We start from the raw sequence: 16255 nt of genomic DNA on the forward strand, positions 1-16255 counted from the left end.
GATTGTTCTCACTTATAAACACATACAAGTTGCAACCAATCGGAGACTTCTTAACATACCGCCTCGCACCCAAAACTATTGAGCTTGGGGCGCATATATAAATGGTGGATGGTCCGATTAGAAACCAGATAGCAAGCGGCCCAGAGAATCGTGATGAAGCTTTGATACCATCTTAGAATTGAAAGTTGAGTCTAACTCAATCATACAAAACCATTACCGGCCAAACATTGATATCAGAGCCCGATTAGGGAGCAATAAGTGAGTGGTGATGGATCGTGGATGCAGAGAGATTCAGACTTAAGAGAAGATGTTGAGATCTATCAAGTGTGAGTTAATTCTCATATTGATTGAAAGAGTTGAGGTCGAACACTTTATAAGTATGAGGACAGATAAACATAATGCCTTAATTTTTTTTAATGAAAGTGTGATATTAAAATCATTCATATAGTTGCTCAATTCCAATATATCAAATTATCGATCCACTCACCCCGGTATTTTAGTCTAATTCCGCCATCGCTTCAAAACCTCTTCGGTTTTGTTTTATTTTAAAATCTTGGATCTCTTTTTATAACTTTGACATTCACATTTGATTTCAAGGATTCATTTATAAGAGTAGGCACCAATGTGATTGCGAAGGCCCACTACCTATGAATGTGTCATAACTCATAAATATGATGTTTGTTTATACAAATCTGATACTGTACACGTATTTGTCCAAGTACGTCTAACTTGCTGGCCTAATTAACACTTTAAAGTGACACTTTCATTACATAATTTTATCACTTTAGATCTTTAAAATATCATCTATAGTTAATTTATAAGACTCACATTGGTTATTTATAACTGTTCAATGAGCATAAGATTTACATAGACAATTTATCAGGCATTTCTTTTCCTAAATAGACAACTCCCTTATTATGTTAAGGATTTTTTTTTTGACAAATTATTATGTTAAGGATATAAATGTAAAAAGTATGTTTTTGGAATTTGTTGTGTATTTTATATTAAAAAATTAAATATTCTATGTACCAAATAAAAACATTAAATATTTTATATTATTAATGTAAAACTTTTATATGGGTCGTTCTCATAAACTTAACTCAGTTGGTATGGACATCGCACTATATATGCATGAGGTGAGATGATAGAAGATTCTTAAGAGAGTCGAAGATATAGAGAAAATGGTGGTTGGTGAAGGTGATTCCAAATACGTTTCTGATCAAAGATAAACTAAAAAAAATATAGTAAGCAATCTTGTTCGGAAGATAACTTTCTAAGAATTTGAGTTTGCTAGATTTCATAGAATTTTCCTCAAAATATTTCTTTTTAATTTATTTGTTTGTATTTATCCTTTATGGATTATTATATTTTTTGTGTGTTTGTTGTAATTAAAGACTATAATTTTTTATTTAGTTTTGTTTTATATCTCTTAATATTTTTCAATTTAAATTTTTAATTGAAATTATTCAGTGAAATTTGTTGTATTTGAGGTTTTTTTAAAAAAAAAATTTTGGTTGAACAAAATAAGGTAATACACTAAGAAGTGTATGAATCAAACTTAAGCAAATTAATATTGACCATACATTGATTAGGCAGCTTATATTTTTTGGTTGAATGTCATGGCATTCGTCATAAGAATGAAAATTATTGGGCTTGGGCTGTATGATTAATAGGTCCAATCATTTTGGCAACACCTTACCAATTTCATTAAAATATTAGGAAAATTCTACACCATACAATCCACTTTGCACCTCTATTACTAACAAATTAAACTCCTTGAATCTCTTTTTCCGTGACATTTTTAAAAAAACTTTGTGTAATGTGTTTAAGCAAAATAGCTTTGCATTATATATAAATATGTTATTTTATCATTAGATTAATAAACCACATCATATTTTATTTGATTTAGTGATGAATTTTATTGATTCAATAATAAAAACTAATTTGTATATAATGCAAAACTTATGTCACTTTTGTACCATAAAATGATTCTTTTAAAAACTAAATAGTTCGGTAACTTCTCTCTCCTCTGCACAAGATTCAAACAAACTCAAAATTTGACTTTGTTAAAACACATTAAATTTAAAGTTTGAGTTAGTCGAAACCTATTTTAATTTCAGCAAAGTCAAACTCATTTTTGTCGGAACATTTCTATTTCAGCAAACTCAAAATTTAATTTTCCAAAACACATGTATTTTTTGGCAAATTAAAAGTTTTAGTTTATTAAAATATAATTTAATATATTTTTATTCATCCTTTGAGCTTAACTCAATTGGCATGAACATTGCATTATATACGTAAGAGGCAGAGTTTGAACCTCAGTCATTTCACTTGTCTATTTTAAGGATAAAATTTTTAACCACAAAACTACTTGACAAAAAGATTTTTTTTTTCTATTCCAGTTATGTCAAATTTTGAGTTTTTCAAAAGTAATAAAAAATATTTTTATTCTGACAAAAAATATATAATAAAAAATATTTTTATTGAAGATTAAATCTAAATAAAAGTTGGTTTAGGTAAGAGGTAAATTTTGTAATAATGTTTTTCCAATAGCTTATATTAGTATATGCCCGTTTCCTAGGTAGCCACTTGATTAAGGAGTCACTTTACAATCTATAGGTACTTAGTTCGAAACTTGGCACTAGCCAAAAACTTATATAGTACATGTGTATTGTAGAAATATTTTAAAACAGCAAATAGAAAATTTATTGATAAAAAAATAGATTTTGTGAAATCAAACAAATCACACCGAGAATAAAGTTGTGTGGGACAAAATCTATGACAACTAACTAACTGAAACAATAATAATATACTTCCTTTGTTAAAAAAAAAAATAATATACTTCCTCCGTTCTCAAAATATAAGAAAAATGAGTCAAAGAAATTTGATTTATTTGGTTTTTTTTTTTTTTGACATATTGATTTATTTGGTTAAAAATTTAGACAATCACATCAAGATTATTTATCTAATTTAGCCTAAAATTTAGCTATAAAAGTTTATAATTTGTACCATTTTCTCCTGTATAATAACAAAAATGTACGATAAATTTCACTATCCAAAATATTTGTAAAGTATAACAATAAACTCTCAATCTTTAGAATTTGATTATCTAAAAACTCTCTTTCTGTTCTAACCCAAAACTCCAAAAAATCTCTCGAAAGCCGCTAAACCTGAGAAACACAGATTTGCATAGCTGGAATGACTCACCCGCCTCATAGATGAGGCATAATCAAGGCTTAATTAGTAAAATGATCCCTTAAAGATATTTTTGGTTTCACATTGGTCCCTTAAAGAAAAAAAGGACCAAATAGGTCCCTTAAAGAAAAAAAGGTCCGAATAGGTCCCTTAAAGATATCTCAGTTAATCAGTTTGGTCCCTTAAAGACATATCCGTTAATCAGTTTGGTCCTCAAAAAAATGGACGGAAAGAACCAAACTAATTAACGGAGATGTCTTTAAGGGATCTATTCGGACTTTTTTTTCTTTAAGGGACCTATTCGGACCTTTTTTTCTTTAAGGGACCTATGTGAAACCAAAAATATCTTTAAGGGACTATTTTATTAATTAAGCCCATAATCAAAGCAACCTAATGTAACACCCTAGCTAAAACATCCACGTGGCAACTACAAAGTTATCCATGTGTGTGTCTTTGTTAGTAATGTAATAAACTAACTTAAAACTTTTTAAACATACAAAATCAACTTAAAATATCAAATAATTTTAAAGGTATTTATCCAAATAATATTTGCTCGATTGTTTATGAATAAAAATTCAAATTGTGCTAATGTTGTATGTAATTATATATCACGTGAACTTCTCAATATATCATTCTAAATATAGACCTAAGTTAGTTGATAAATCTTACAACTAAAAAATTTGAACCTTTCATTAAACCTTTTTTGTTTGTCATTCATATTAAAATCTTGAGATTTTTTTCAAATATAATATATGAACGACTTTCCAGTTAGAAAGTCGAATATTTTCATGAAAATTCCAAGTACTAATGAAGAATTTGCATAACCTGCTCTGTTTTTCTATACTCTGTTTCTCATTCCTCTGTTTTTTAGTTTTACAAATGATAATGAACATAAAAAGGTAGTAATTTTTAAGTTTCTATTAAGATATTGATTTTTTAATCAATGATCATTGATTATTCTAAATGATCTTTGGAGTAAATAATGAGTCTTTTTCCTCTGAGACCTTGAGCAAACTCTGTTCTAGATTACTACCTTTCATATGGTATATTGAACTTTTTATCACTACTATAACTAATATTCATTCATTTCTTTAATCTTATTTAACTTTTATTGCCATGAAATCAAGAATACAATAATAACTACAATACAAGCAATTCACCATGTTATATTCAAGTCAGTCACTTTTTTTTTTTTTTTTTTTTTTTGCTCACTTTCCTGGGGCAAAGTTTGTGGCAAAGGCCCAAGCATTGTTGTTGACAGGGTCAGCAAGGTGGTCAGCAAGATTCTCTATAGGTCCTTTTCCGGTTACAATAGCTTGAACGAAGAAACCAAACATAGAGAACATAGCTAACCTACCATTCTTGAGTTCTTTTACCTTTAACTCTGCAAAAGCCTCGGGGTCTTCAGCGAGGCCCAATGGGTCGAAGCTCCCTCCAGGGTAGAGTGGGTCGACAACTTCTCCAAGAGGTCCGCCAGCAATACGGTAACCCTCAACAGCTCCCATTAAGATAACTTGGACGGCCCAGATAGCAAGGATACTTTGTGCGTGGACTAGGCTTGGGTTACCCAAGTAGTCAAGTCCACCCTCACTAAAGATTTGGGATCCTGCCTTGAACCACACAGCCTCACCGAATTTGACACCATTGCGGGACAAGAGCTCTGGGAAGACACATCCCAAGGCTCCCAACATAGCCCATCTACTGTGGATAACCTCGAGCTCACGGTTTTTTGCAAATGTCTCTGGGTCGGCTGATAGTCCAGCAGTGTCCCAACCATAGTCACCAGGAAATTCACCAGTGAGGTAGGATGGTGCTTCACCAGAGAATGGACCCAAGTACTTGACACGGTCTGGACCGTACCATGGACTTCCAGAAGAAACATTCTTCTTGGTAGCTGTTTTCCTCATTGTGACTCTTCCCACCCCAAGGTCCGGAGTGGACGGGGAAAGCTTGATTGCCTTCCCGACCAATGAAGAAGAAGAAGCAGAGAGAGCCATTGATGAAGCAGCCATTTTGTATTTTTATTGGCAGCTAAGTCAAACAAATGAATAGATTTATTGAGAATGATGAGGATGGTTATGTTATGAATGTTGGGTTATGGTACTATTTATATTTGATTTCAACAAAGAAAATTAGTGGTTCTTATCTTATGAAATCTATATCTTGATTTTCAATTGGTTTGGTACATTACACTTGCTTCTTAAACCACATATCATTTATAATGGTTTTTTGTTTGTTTCTCCAACATATAAGAAATCCACAATATCACAAGTGAATATCATAAAAAATTTGTTCCATCCAATAGGAAATTTTCATTTATAATTTCTTGATGTGATAATCAGTAGATATATAACAATATAAACATCAAGTGTTGCACAAAGAGGGACCACAGTGAGAGTGACTTAGTCCCATACTAAATTGACTTGTGAAAACTTAATTTTTATATAATGCCACTGATTACCAACTACAAAAGTGTTAAGTAAGCAAAAAAATAGATAAATGTGGTTAATATTAACCATAACTCAACTACCACAGTAGAAATGTTAGTACATATTTAAAATTACGATGAATTTGATAAAGTCACGTTATTTTTTTAAAACTTTAAAGTATAGTGTTTGTTAAAATTAAGGTGGCTTATTATGATTCTAAGCACACACTTACTTTCTAAATTTTTTTTTTTTTGCGTTCACCACCAGTTTAATCTAGTTCGAGGGTCAGTTCTAGCATCAAGTGATTCCAAACACATACTTACTTTCTAAACTTACACAAATGTATGAGTAATCTGGATGTGTATGGTAATAATGTCATTCAACTAATTCTACCTATTCTTGATTTGATATGCTAAATAGCATGTTTGTGCAAGATATTGAAGCCGCGGATAATTTATTTACTGAAGATGATTTGATTTGCTTAAGCATGGAATCAGATTCTATAATCAGTTCTATGGAAAATGGAATTTTGTCAAACATAGACTTTGGAACCACTATTCCTCTTAAGACTTTCGGAAACCATGAGATAGTTATTTGAATTTTGTGGAGGGTAAATGCTCAGATAAGTTTGATATATGTAGCACCAACACTTCAAATTTAAGAATTATGAGTCACTTGTTTCCTGCAATCCTTGAGAATTATGAGTCACTAAGGATTATAATGGAAAACTTGAAGCCATTGGAAATCCAAATACTTCGCTGTAATGCTTTGTAATATAACTGATTGTTTTCTTGTTTTTTGCTCTTTAGGCAATGTGGAGTACTCAACAATCAAAATAGTAGTACGACTTGGATGTTGTAATTTTAGGGCACGAAGTTCAAATCCCTTCGAAGACAGTTGTAAAATGGTTATTATTTTTACTTAAATTTAATGACAGTTTCCCTCTTCTCCCTTTTTTAATATTTTATTTTAACAATAGTTTGTAGGAGTGGTTGGTCTTAGAATTTGGGTTAAGTCTAACTCAACCTTATAAAACCGGTTTATTATTATTTGATGTATTTTCAATTAGTTTTGATGTATGAGCAATTACTTGTTGTGCAAGTAATCTGTTATGTAGTTAGAAATTTAGTTAAACTAGTTACCTATAATGCAAGTAATTAGGAGATAGTTATGTTGGTTAGGTGGTTACAACTTAGTAATCAAGTAAATAGAAGTTTGTTAGATACTTAAGTGTATAAATACAATGTAATCATGTGTAATCACTCACCAGTGATCAAATAAGACATTTTAAATTCCTTATCATTCCAATACTCTCAGTTGTCTTTTTTTTTCTCTCATACTTCCTAAGTCCCAAATCACCTTTCAAAGAGCATTAACACTAACATTTATCAGCGGAGAATTGCTCCATTTATAAATACATTCAATGTGAGACTCTTAACAATTGAATTAGGAGTGCGCGAGTAACTTTTTCTCGCACATGCTTGAAACTGCAACGTGGCCGCGATTGAGACTGCGCATCAGCTGCATTCGGCAGTCATTCTCCACAATCAATAGGATAGTGGTGCGACCACAACCATTACCAGTTACCACAATCACTATTTTAAGCCCTAGTCTTAACTACTCTGATGAGAATTTAAAAACAAGTTGCGAAATCTTAATCACTCCGATGAGAATTTAAAAACAAGTTGAGAAATCCTTAATTAAGTAAAACAGTTTCTTATGGTCTCAATTTTCTGCAGATGGCAACACAAAAAGTAAGAAAACATATTTAGAACAAGTGATTGAAAAAATAAATGTAATTAAAACTGACATGCTAGTAGAGATTTTGGAAGAACTAATTACAATACTTTTGAGTTTCATTAGATTTGATAAAGGCCTTATAGCTTTGCATAATCATCATATCATAATTCACATTCATTGAAGAAAGACCTAAATGCACCAAATATTTAACTAAACTAATTAACAATAAGAAATTCACACTCTCTGATATTCAACACATTTTTGGTGTAATTTTAGCTCACTTTCCTGGGGCAAAGTTTGTGGCGAAGGCCCAAGCATTGTTGTTAACTGGGTCAGCAAGGTGGTCAGCAAGATTCTCTATAGGACCTTTTCCGGTTACAATAGCTTGAACGAAGAATCCAAACATAGAGAACATAGCTAACCTACCATTTTTGAGTTCTTTCACCTTTAACTCTGCAAAAGCCTCGGGGTCTTCAGCGAGGCCCAATGGGTCGAAGCTCCCTCCGGGGTAGAGTGGGTCGACAACTTCTCCAAGAGGTCCGCCAGCAATACGGTAACCCTCAACAGCTCCCATTAAGATAACTTGGACGGCCCAAATAGCAAGGATACTTTGTGCGTGGACTAGGCTTGGGTTACCCAAGTAGTCAAGTCCACCCTCACTGAATATTTGGGATCCTGCCTTGAACCACACAGCCTCACCGAATTTGACACCATTGCGTGCCAAGAGCTCTGGGAAGACACATCCCAAGGCTCCCAACATAGCCCATCTACTGTGGATAACCTCAAGTTCACGGTTTTTTGCAAATGTCTCTGGGTCGGCTGATAGTCCAGCAGTGTCCCAACCATAATCACCGGGAAATTCACCAGTGAGGTAGGATGGAGCTTCACCTGAGAATGGACCTAAGTACTTGACACGGTCTGGACCGTACCATGGACTTCCTGAAGAAACATTCTTCTTGGTGGCTGTTTTCCTCATTGTGATTCTTCCCACCCCAAGGTCCGGAGTGGATGGGGAAAGCTTGATTGCCTTCCCGACCAATGAAGAAGAAGATGAAGAGAGAGCCATTGATGAAGCAGCCATTGTAGTATTTTTTTGGCAGCTTAGTCAAACAAATGAGTATACTATGACTGGTTTTAATTGAGAATGAGGAGGATGGTTATTATGAATGATGGGTTATGGTACTATTTATATGTGATTTCAGTAAAGAAAATTAGTGGTTCTTATCTTATGAAATCTATATCTTGATTTTCAATTGGTTTGGAGCATTACACTTGCTTCTCAAACCACATATCATTTAGAATTGTTTTTTGTTTGTTTCCCCAACATATAGAAAATCCACAACATGAGTACATGGCAAGTGAATATCAAGAAAAACTTGTTCCATCCAATAGGAAATTTTCATGTTGATTTCTTGATGTGATAATCAATAGATATATAACAATATAAACATCAAGTGATGCAGAAGAGGGACCACAGTGACAGTGAATGGTCCCATTGCTAGGTAGAACTGCAAAGTATGAATATATCATGATTTCTGTATTAGCTAAATAATTCAATTCTCACTTTATTATCAGCAAATATGAATATGAATAAATGTAGTTAAGATTAGCCTTAATTCAACTATAGCTAATACTAATGTGAATTTTAAGCTAATAGTTATAGCTTCTTGATAGAAATTGTGGCGTATCGTGAGATTTTAGAGAAGTCGCGTTTTTTTTAAACTTCAAAATGCAGGTTTTGTTAAAATTACTGCGGCGTATCGTGATTCCATTAAATATACTATGAATCATTTCACACACTTAACTTCCAAACATATATACTAAGTATATCTTGAGTGATAGGTTATGTGGAAATCACGGCATTCAACTAATTCCACCTATGTTTTAGCTGATATGCTAAATAACAATGTGTTTGTTAAAGATATTGAAGTTGAAGATAATTTATCTATCGAAGATGATTTGATTTGTTTAAGATTTGAATCAGATTCTATATTTTCAAACATAGACTTTGGAACCACTATTGATCTTGAGACCTTGGGAATAAAAGGTTAAAATGAGATTATTTGATTTTGTGGAGGATAAATGGTCAAATAGTTTTGATATATGTAGTACCGAAACTTCAAATTTAAAGTGTGTCTGAGTATCTATTATGTGTTGGTGTTTGACACTTATTCTCTCAAATTATTACTGGTGTCGGTGTCATGTCTTGGTCGGGGTTTCATAGGTTTTGATGATAAAGATAGAGGTACAATGGAATAGATAAGAAACTTAGAATATTCTTGACTGCAAAATTTCGGTACGGATAACATAGAGAAGCTGAAAGTTCATTACTCTCAAGATAGGCATATACAAAATCATAACACATTCGAAGCCTAAGAATCTATGAACCTTTGTTCACATAGTTCAGGAGGTTTGGATCTTGATGTTTCCTACTGATTTTACAGAACAACTTATAATATGGAGCGGAACTAAGGTCAGAATCACTGGCTTTCCTACAATGATGTATAGTTTTCTTATACGCATGGAATTTGTTATACCCGGTTCTAAAGTAAGAAGTTAAATGTCTCGTTATGCTTTCAGCTTCACTCGGTCTGCCACGCTACACTTGAGCGTCTGTCAATTTATCAGCAAATATACTTAACACAATTTGCATAATTTGAACTCCAAACATTCGTGACCTTAGGTTGTATGAGAGGTTCAATTTGGGGTGAATGAGCTACTTTTTCTCTCATATGCTTGGATTTCCGCAAATAAGCTAACGGAATGAAGGAGTTATCCATCAATAATTACTTCTAGTAGTCAATAGTTTTCCTGAAGGAAGAAAAACTCTAGAAGTAATTATTGATGGATAACCCCTTCTAGTAATTATTGAAGAAAAGCTTTAGGTTAGGATATCTCCGTGAGTATAACTCAGTTGGTAGGGACATTGTATTCAATATGCAAGGACCAGGATTTGAATCCTAGTACATCCACTTATTCACATTAAAAAGTGAAATTGTAATCACTAGGTTACTTGAACAAAAAGAAATGAAAAACTATTAAATAAATCCCTGCGATCATAATCTAAGTTACAACATAACATTTTCTGATACTGCAACGCAACCATGATTGAGACTTCATCAGCCACATTTGATAAAATATTAAGAATAGCGATGCGACAACTTAAACTCAAGCCTTAAGTATTCTCACATGAGAATTGAAAAACATGTAGAGTTTTCTGTTATATGTTGTGGAGATTGTAACAAGCAAATTTATGTTCACTTCAGGTTTCCCATTTTGTAATTTATATTGAATCAAGTGATCATATTTAAAAGATTACTCATATTGTGATTGATCTTTGCTATATTTCCAAAACCAACCAGCTTCTACAATAATTTATCCTTTAGGACTATGCTAATGCTCAACAACCTCACTTTATAATTTTTCTCTCCTATGAACTCCTCTATGCAACAGAAGTAAACAAAGCTCATCTTATGTAAATTTATAATTTTAGAATCAAAGTGACCATTGCATTTTGCAATTAAGTCATATAATTTTCCTTCATGGCATATAGAAATCTTTAATTAACACAAACAGTTTCTTATGGTCTCAAAACTTTCTGCAGATGGCAACACCAAGTACGAAAACAAAAATAGAACAAGTGATTAAGAATCGTTCATAAAGTGCTGATAGCCAGCAAGATCACTATATCAATAATCGCTCAGATTCATTGCATTGGAACAATGTCATTTGTATTTCACTCTCTTAAATGGTACAAAGTTGAGTAAAGATCTAAATGCACCAAATATTTCACTAAATTAATTAACAAGAAATTCACAGTCTGATATGCAAGCCAGTCACTTAACATTGTTTTGGTATACTTTTAGCTCACTTTCCAGGAGCAAAGTTTGTGGCAAAGGCCCAGGCGTTGTTGTTTACCGGGTCAGCAAGGTGGTCAGCAAGATTCTCTATAGGTCCTTTTCCGGTTACAATAGCTTGAACGAAGAAACCAAACATAGAGAACATAGCTAACCTACCATTCTTGAGTTCTTTCACCTTCAATTCCGCAAAAGCCTCAGGGTCGTCAGCTAGGCCTAATGGATCAAAGCTGCCTCCGGGGTAGAGTGGGTCGACAATTTCACCAAGAGGTCCGCCAGCAATACGGTAACCCTCAACAGCTCCCATTAAGATAACTTGGACGGCCCAGATAGCAAGGATACTTTGTGCATGGACTAAGCTTGGGTTACCCAAGTAGTCCAGTCCACCTTCACTGAAGATTTGGGATCCTGCCTTGAACCACACGGCCTCTCCAAATTTGACACCATTGCGGGACAAGAGCTCAGGGAAGACACATCCCAAGGCTCCCAACATAGCCCATCTACTGTGGATGACCTCAAGTTCACGGTTTTTGGCAAATGTCTCTGGGTCAGCAGAGAGTCCAGCAGTATCCCAACCATAGTCACCAGGAAACTCGCCAGTAAGGTAGGATGGAGCTTCACCAGAGAATGGACCCAAGTACTTAACACGGTCTGGACCGTACCACGGGCTTCCAGAAGGAACCGTCTTCTTGGTGGTTGTTTTTCTCATGGTCACTCTTCCCATGCCAAGGGCTGGTGTGGAGGAGGAAAGCTTGATTGCCTTCCCAACCAATGATGGTGAAGAGAGAGCCATTGTTGAAGAAGCCATTTTAGTATTTTACTGGCAACTAAGTTAAACAAATGAATAGCTCTCTCTTGAAAATGCAGTGGATGGTTATTGATGATGCTTTGTTATGGCTTATGTGAACTATTTATATGTGATTTCTACAAGGAAAATTAGAGGTTCTTATCTTATGAAATCTTTATCTTGTTTTTCAATTGGTTTGGAGCATCACACTTGCTTCTCAAACCACACATGTCTTTTTAGAATTATTAATTATTTTTTTCTTTGAAAAATATATCAAATATCCAAAATATGATAATTGAATATCATGTAAAACTTGTTCCATCCAATAAGAAATTGTCATGTATGATTCTTGATGGGATAATCAATATCAATATATGTATAACGGCATCAAAATTTTGCAGAAGAGGGACCACAATGCATTTGTCACATCTTTTTAGAATTATTAATTATTCCTTCTTTCTTTTTTTAGAAAAATATATCTATTCTCTAATTATGTCACATTTTAATTTATTTTTGGAAGCACTGAAAAATAGACACACACGGAAGTTTATTTAAAATTGAAACCATATATCCATATACTAATTGGTTATCTATATTACTGTGCAATTTCTATTAAAAAACTACTTTATATCAGTAATAATTGTCAATTATAAATGATTTTATTTGGATTAAAAAAATACCAGGCTACTTTTTTTGGGCAAATTTTATTTTGCCACCCAAACCTTGTGAAAACTATATTCTGGATTTTCACCAAATGTTTTATGAGGTATAGTATTATATTAAACTTTCTCAATTATTTGTTTTGGAACAATAATAACTATACTCTTGTACTATTCTCAATGTTGATGGAAGTTGTCTTGATTCCCTTATTCGATCTGGATTTGGTGGTATTTTTAGAAACACCTTCTGCTACTATCTTTTAGGTTTTTTAGGATTCATTCAATCAAGGGTTCTCCGGCATCATGCTTGTTGAACTTTACGCTATCTACAAGGGTCTCTTATTGGCTAAAGACATGGGAATTAACGAGCTTTTCTGCTACTCAGATTCCTTACATTGTGTCAACCTCATCAAAGGTCCCAAAGTCAAATATCATATTCATGTTGTATTGATCCAAATATAAAATTGCTTTCTCAAACTAATGTTTCACTTTGTCACACTCTTAGAGAAAGGAACCAATGTGCAGATTTTTTCGTGAAACTTGGAGCCTGCTCCGATGCCAACTTCTCTAATCATACTACTGCTCCGGAAGGCGTTCATGATCTCTTCATAAGCGACACCATAGGAACTTTTTTCCTTAGAGATTAGTATTTTTTTCTTTTTCTTTTTTTTCTTGTCGTCTTAGCTTTATAACCCAAAAAAACATTGTTCTTCAAATCGTTATTATGAAAACTATCAAACTGACATAAACAATAATGAGAAAATAACTAACACTGAAGTATGTTGTTGTAAATCTTCTAATGATACAAATACTATTCTTCAACAAGAATGTGGTAAAAATAATGTTAATGATTGTGAGCTGGGAGCAGAGTTCAAAGAGGATTATTTTGAAATTCTCCACTATGATTGAAATCTTTGCATTGGCGAAGATAAGGAGATCGTTAGAGCACTTATACATACACGTACAACACTGAGCATGGCACAGATATGTTAAGTGTTGACACTGATATTAATTTGATAAAATAAAATAATTGAATGTAAGCACATGTGTCAATACGTGTCAGAACAAAGACACACCTTAACATTTGAGCCAACTCTTGTTCATGCCCGATTAAAGGTGAGGCTGCTAAAGCAACTTTAGGCCTAACTTTCAATTTTAAATAAAGATAATCAGAGGGATTAATTGAGAGAATGAAGTTTAGAGAAAAAATAACGACTCGTGAAATTGATGAGATTCAAAATTTTATTACAAAATGCACAGAGTGATTACTTGTATGTCATGCAATCCAACTAACTCTAACAATCTTAATGCAACTAAATAACTAACTTGGTTACTTGCTTAACAAGTAACATAACAACCTAATTAACTTCTTATCATTACCTAACTATAATCAAACTGATTTACTTAACTAGCAAGTAATTATATCAAAACATGAATTACATCACAACAGACCTCACCCAAAAAATAACTACAGGCGTGTAAACAATGAAACGAGTGACCATTGCATATGTATAGTGTTCTTCATGGCATATTATAAGTCCATCTCATTCAAAGGACTTGCTGCAATCATTTTCAAACTGTGAGAACTCTTGATCTGCTGCTATGACATCTTTTCTCCCATACGATATTCGCCGTGCTCAATGAAAAAATCTGAATTAGTATGTTATGCTCAAACAATGTGGAGAACTATACCAAAATCCTTAATTAAAAATAACAGTATCTTATGGTTTCAATTTGTTCAGAACAGAATGTAATTTCAAGTAACAAGTTTCTTGTGGTGTCAATTTGCTGAAGATGACAACACTAAGAAAATAATTATAGAACAAGTTATAACTTTCATCATTTAGATTCATCTAATTACAACACACATGCTAATAGAGATTTTGGAAGAAACACTTTCATCATTTAGATTCATTGCATTGGAACCATGTAATTAATATGTATTTCACCCTCATAATTGGTACAAACTTCAGGAAATATCTAAATACACCAAATTAATATATCACTAAATTAATTAACAAATGAGAGCCATTCACTTCACATTGTTTTGGTATAGTTTTAGCTCACTTTCCGGGGACAAAGTTTGTGGCAAAGGCCCAAGCATTGTTGTTGACAGGGTCAGCAATGTGATCAGCAAGGTTTTCAAGAGGTCCCTTTCCGGTCACAATAGCCTGCACGAAGAATCCAAACATAGAGAACATAGCTAACCTACCATTCTTAAGTTCCTTCACCTTCAATTCAGCGAAAGCCTCTGGGTCGTCAGCTAGGCCTAATGGGTCGAAGCTACCACCTGGGTAGAGTGGGTCGACAACTTCACCAAGAGGTCCACCAGCAATCCGGTAACCCTCAACAGCTCCCATTAAGATAACTTGGACAGCCCAGATAGCAAGGATACTTTGTGCATGGACTAGGCTTGGGTTACCCAAGTAGTCAAGACCACCCTCACTGAAGATTTGAGATCCTGCCTTGAACCACACAGCCTCGCCGAATTTGACACCATTGCGGGACAAGAGCTCGGGGAAGACACATCCCAAGGCTCCCAACATAGCCCATCTACTGTGGATAACCTCAAGTTCACGGTTTTTGGCAAATGTCTCTGGGTCAGCAGAGAGTCCAGCAGTATCCCAACCATAGTCACCAGGAAACTCGCCAGTAAGGTAGGATGGAGCTTCACCAGAGAATGGACCCAAGTACTTGACACGGTCTGGACCGTACCACGGGCTTCCAGAAGGAATCGTTTTCTTGGTGGTTGTTTTTCTCATGGTCACTCTTCCCATGCCAAGGGCTGGTGTGGAGGGGGAAAGCTTGATTGCCTTCCCAACCAATGATGGAGAAGAGAGAGCCATTGTTGAAGAAGCCATTTAGTATTTTACTGGCAACTAAGTTAAACAAACGAATAGCTTTATTGAAAATGAAGAGGATGGTTATTGATGATGCTTAGTTATGGCCTATGGGTACTATTTATATATGTGAATTCTACAAGGAAAATTAGAGCATTGCATTCACATCAACCACATATCAGTTTAGAATATTTTTCCTTATTTTCCCGACATATCAAAAATCCACAACATGACAATTTAGTATCATGAAAAACTTGTTCCATCCAATAAGAAATTGTCATTTATGATTTCTTGATGTGTCAATAGATATAACAGTATCCAGTGTTGCAGAAGAGGGACCAGTATATTTACCATATTGCTAGCTTTTTCTGTTTGTATCAAATGAACAAAACAATTATTCTTCTTATTAATATTATATTATACTTGTTTATTGTAATCACTACAAAATTTACGCACAAGCAACTTGGAAGCTATAATTGTATATTCATAATTTCAATTGCATGCTATGAATAAAATAAGAGCAATGTTATTTGAACAACTTTTTTAGACAACTTTCTGATAACTTTCTCTTTCATATGTTGAATATGCCTCGAAATCTCAGTTCCAGAAGTCAGAAAAAGAACCGCCATTGTGGTGGGCGTTGGGCGTATTGTGCTAGGCGCAAACCTGCTTGAGTTTACAGGATTTTAATGCTAATTCCTACACGGGGTAAAATAGCCTGGGGGCGAGGCGCAATACCTGTTACATA

At 33.9% G+C, this 16255-nt stretch overlaps 3 protein-coding genes across 3 annotated transcripts; all 3 read right to left on the reverse strand.

The window, feature by feature from the left end:
- Positions 1 to 4281: 4281 nt before the first annotated feature.
- On the reverse strand, positions 4282 to 5285 carry LOC123907692 (chlorophyll a-b binding protein of LHCII type 1-like). The gene has a single exon (XM_045958056.1). The coding sequence runs from the start codon at positions 5205 to 5207 to the stop codon at positions 4404 to 4406; it is 804 nt and encodes a 267-aa protein (XP_045814012.1). The 5' UTR covers positions 5208 to 5285; the 3' UTR covers positions 4282 to 4403.
- A 2162-nt stretch (positions 5286 to 7447) lies between these two features.
- Positions 7448 to 8540, reverse strand: LOC123907693 (chlorophyll a-b binding protein of LHCII type 1-like). The gene has a single exon (XM_045958057.1). It carries the CDS (start codon positions 8443 to 8445, stop codon positions 7642 to 7644), a length of 804 nt encoding a protein of 267 aa, XP_045814013.1. The 5' UTR covers positions 8446 to 8540; the 3' UTR covers positions 7448 to 7641.
- A 2533-nt stretch (positions 8541 to 11073) lies between these two features.
- On the reverse strand, positions 11074 to 15610 carry LOC123910229 (light-harvesting complex I LH35 proteins-like). The gene is made up of 2 exons (XM_045961320.1): positions 14735 to 15610; positions 11074 to 12033 (listed from the first exon to the last, which is right to left on the reverse strand). Exons 1-2 carry the CDS (start codon positions 15526 to 15528, stop codon positions 11232 to 11234), a joined length of 1596 nt encoding a protein of 531 aa, XP_045817276.1. The 5' UTR covers positions 15529 to 15610; the 3' UTR covers positions 11074 to 11231.
- Positions 15611 to 16255: the final 645 nt, after the last annotated feature.

The sequence above is a fragment of the Trifolium pratense genome, linkage group LG2 (genome assembly GCF_020283565.1).
Source record: "Trifolium pratense cultivar HEN17-A07 linkage group LG2, ARS_RC_1.1, whole genome shotgun sequence".
Taxonomy (NCBI): domain Eukaryota; kingdom Viridiplantae; phylum Streptophyta; class Magnoliopsida; order Fabales; family Fabaceae; genus Trifolium; species Trifolium pratense.

Bases quoted from the DNA above. Each gene is read 5' to 3' on its own strand.
- LOC123907693 (XM_045958057.1), bottom strand. From the start codon at position 8,445: ATGGCTGCTTCATCAATGGCTCTCTCTTCATCTTCTTCTTCATTGGTC.
- LOC123907692 (XM_045958056.1), bottom strand. From the start codon at position 5,207: ATGGCTGCTTCATCAATGGCTCTCTCTGCTTCTTCTTCTTCATTGGTC.
- LOC123910229 (XM_045961320.1), bottom strand. From the start codon at position 15,528: ATGGCTTCTTCAACAATGGCTCTCTCTTCTCCATCATTGGTTGGGAAG. The intron at 12,034-14,734 runs GTGAGCTAAAAC...CCAGTAAAATAC, and splicing joins ACAAACTTTGTCCCCGGAAA to TAAAATGGCTTCTTCAACAA.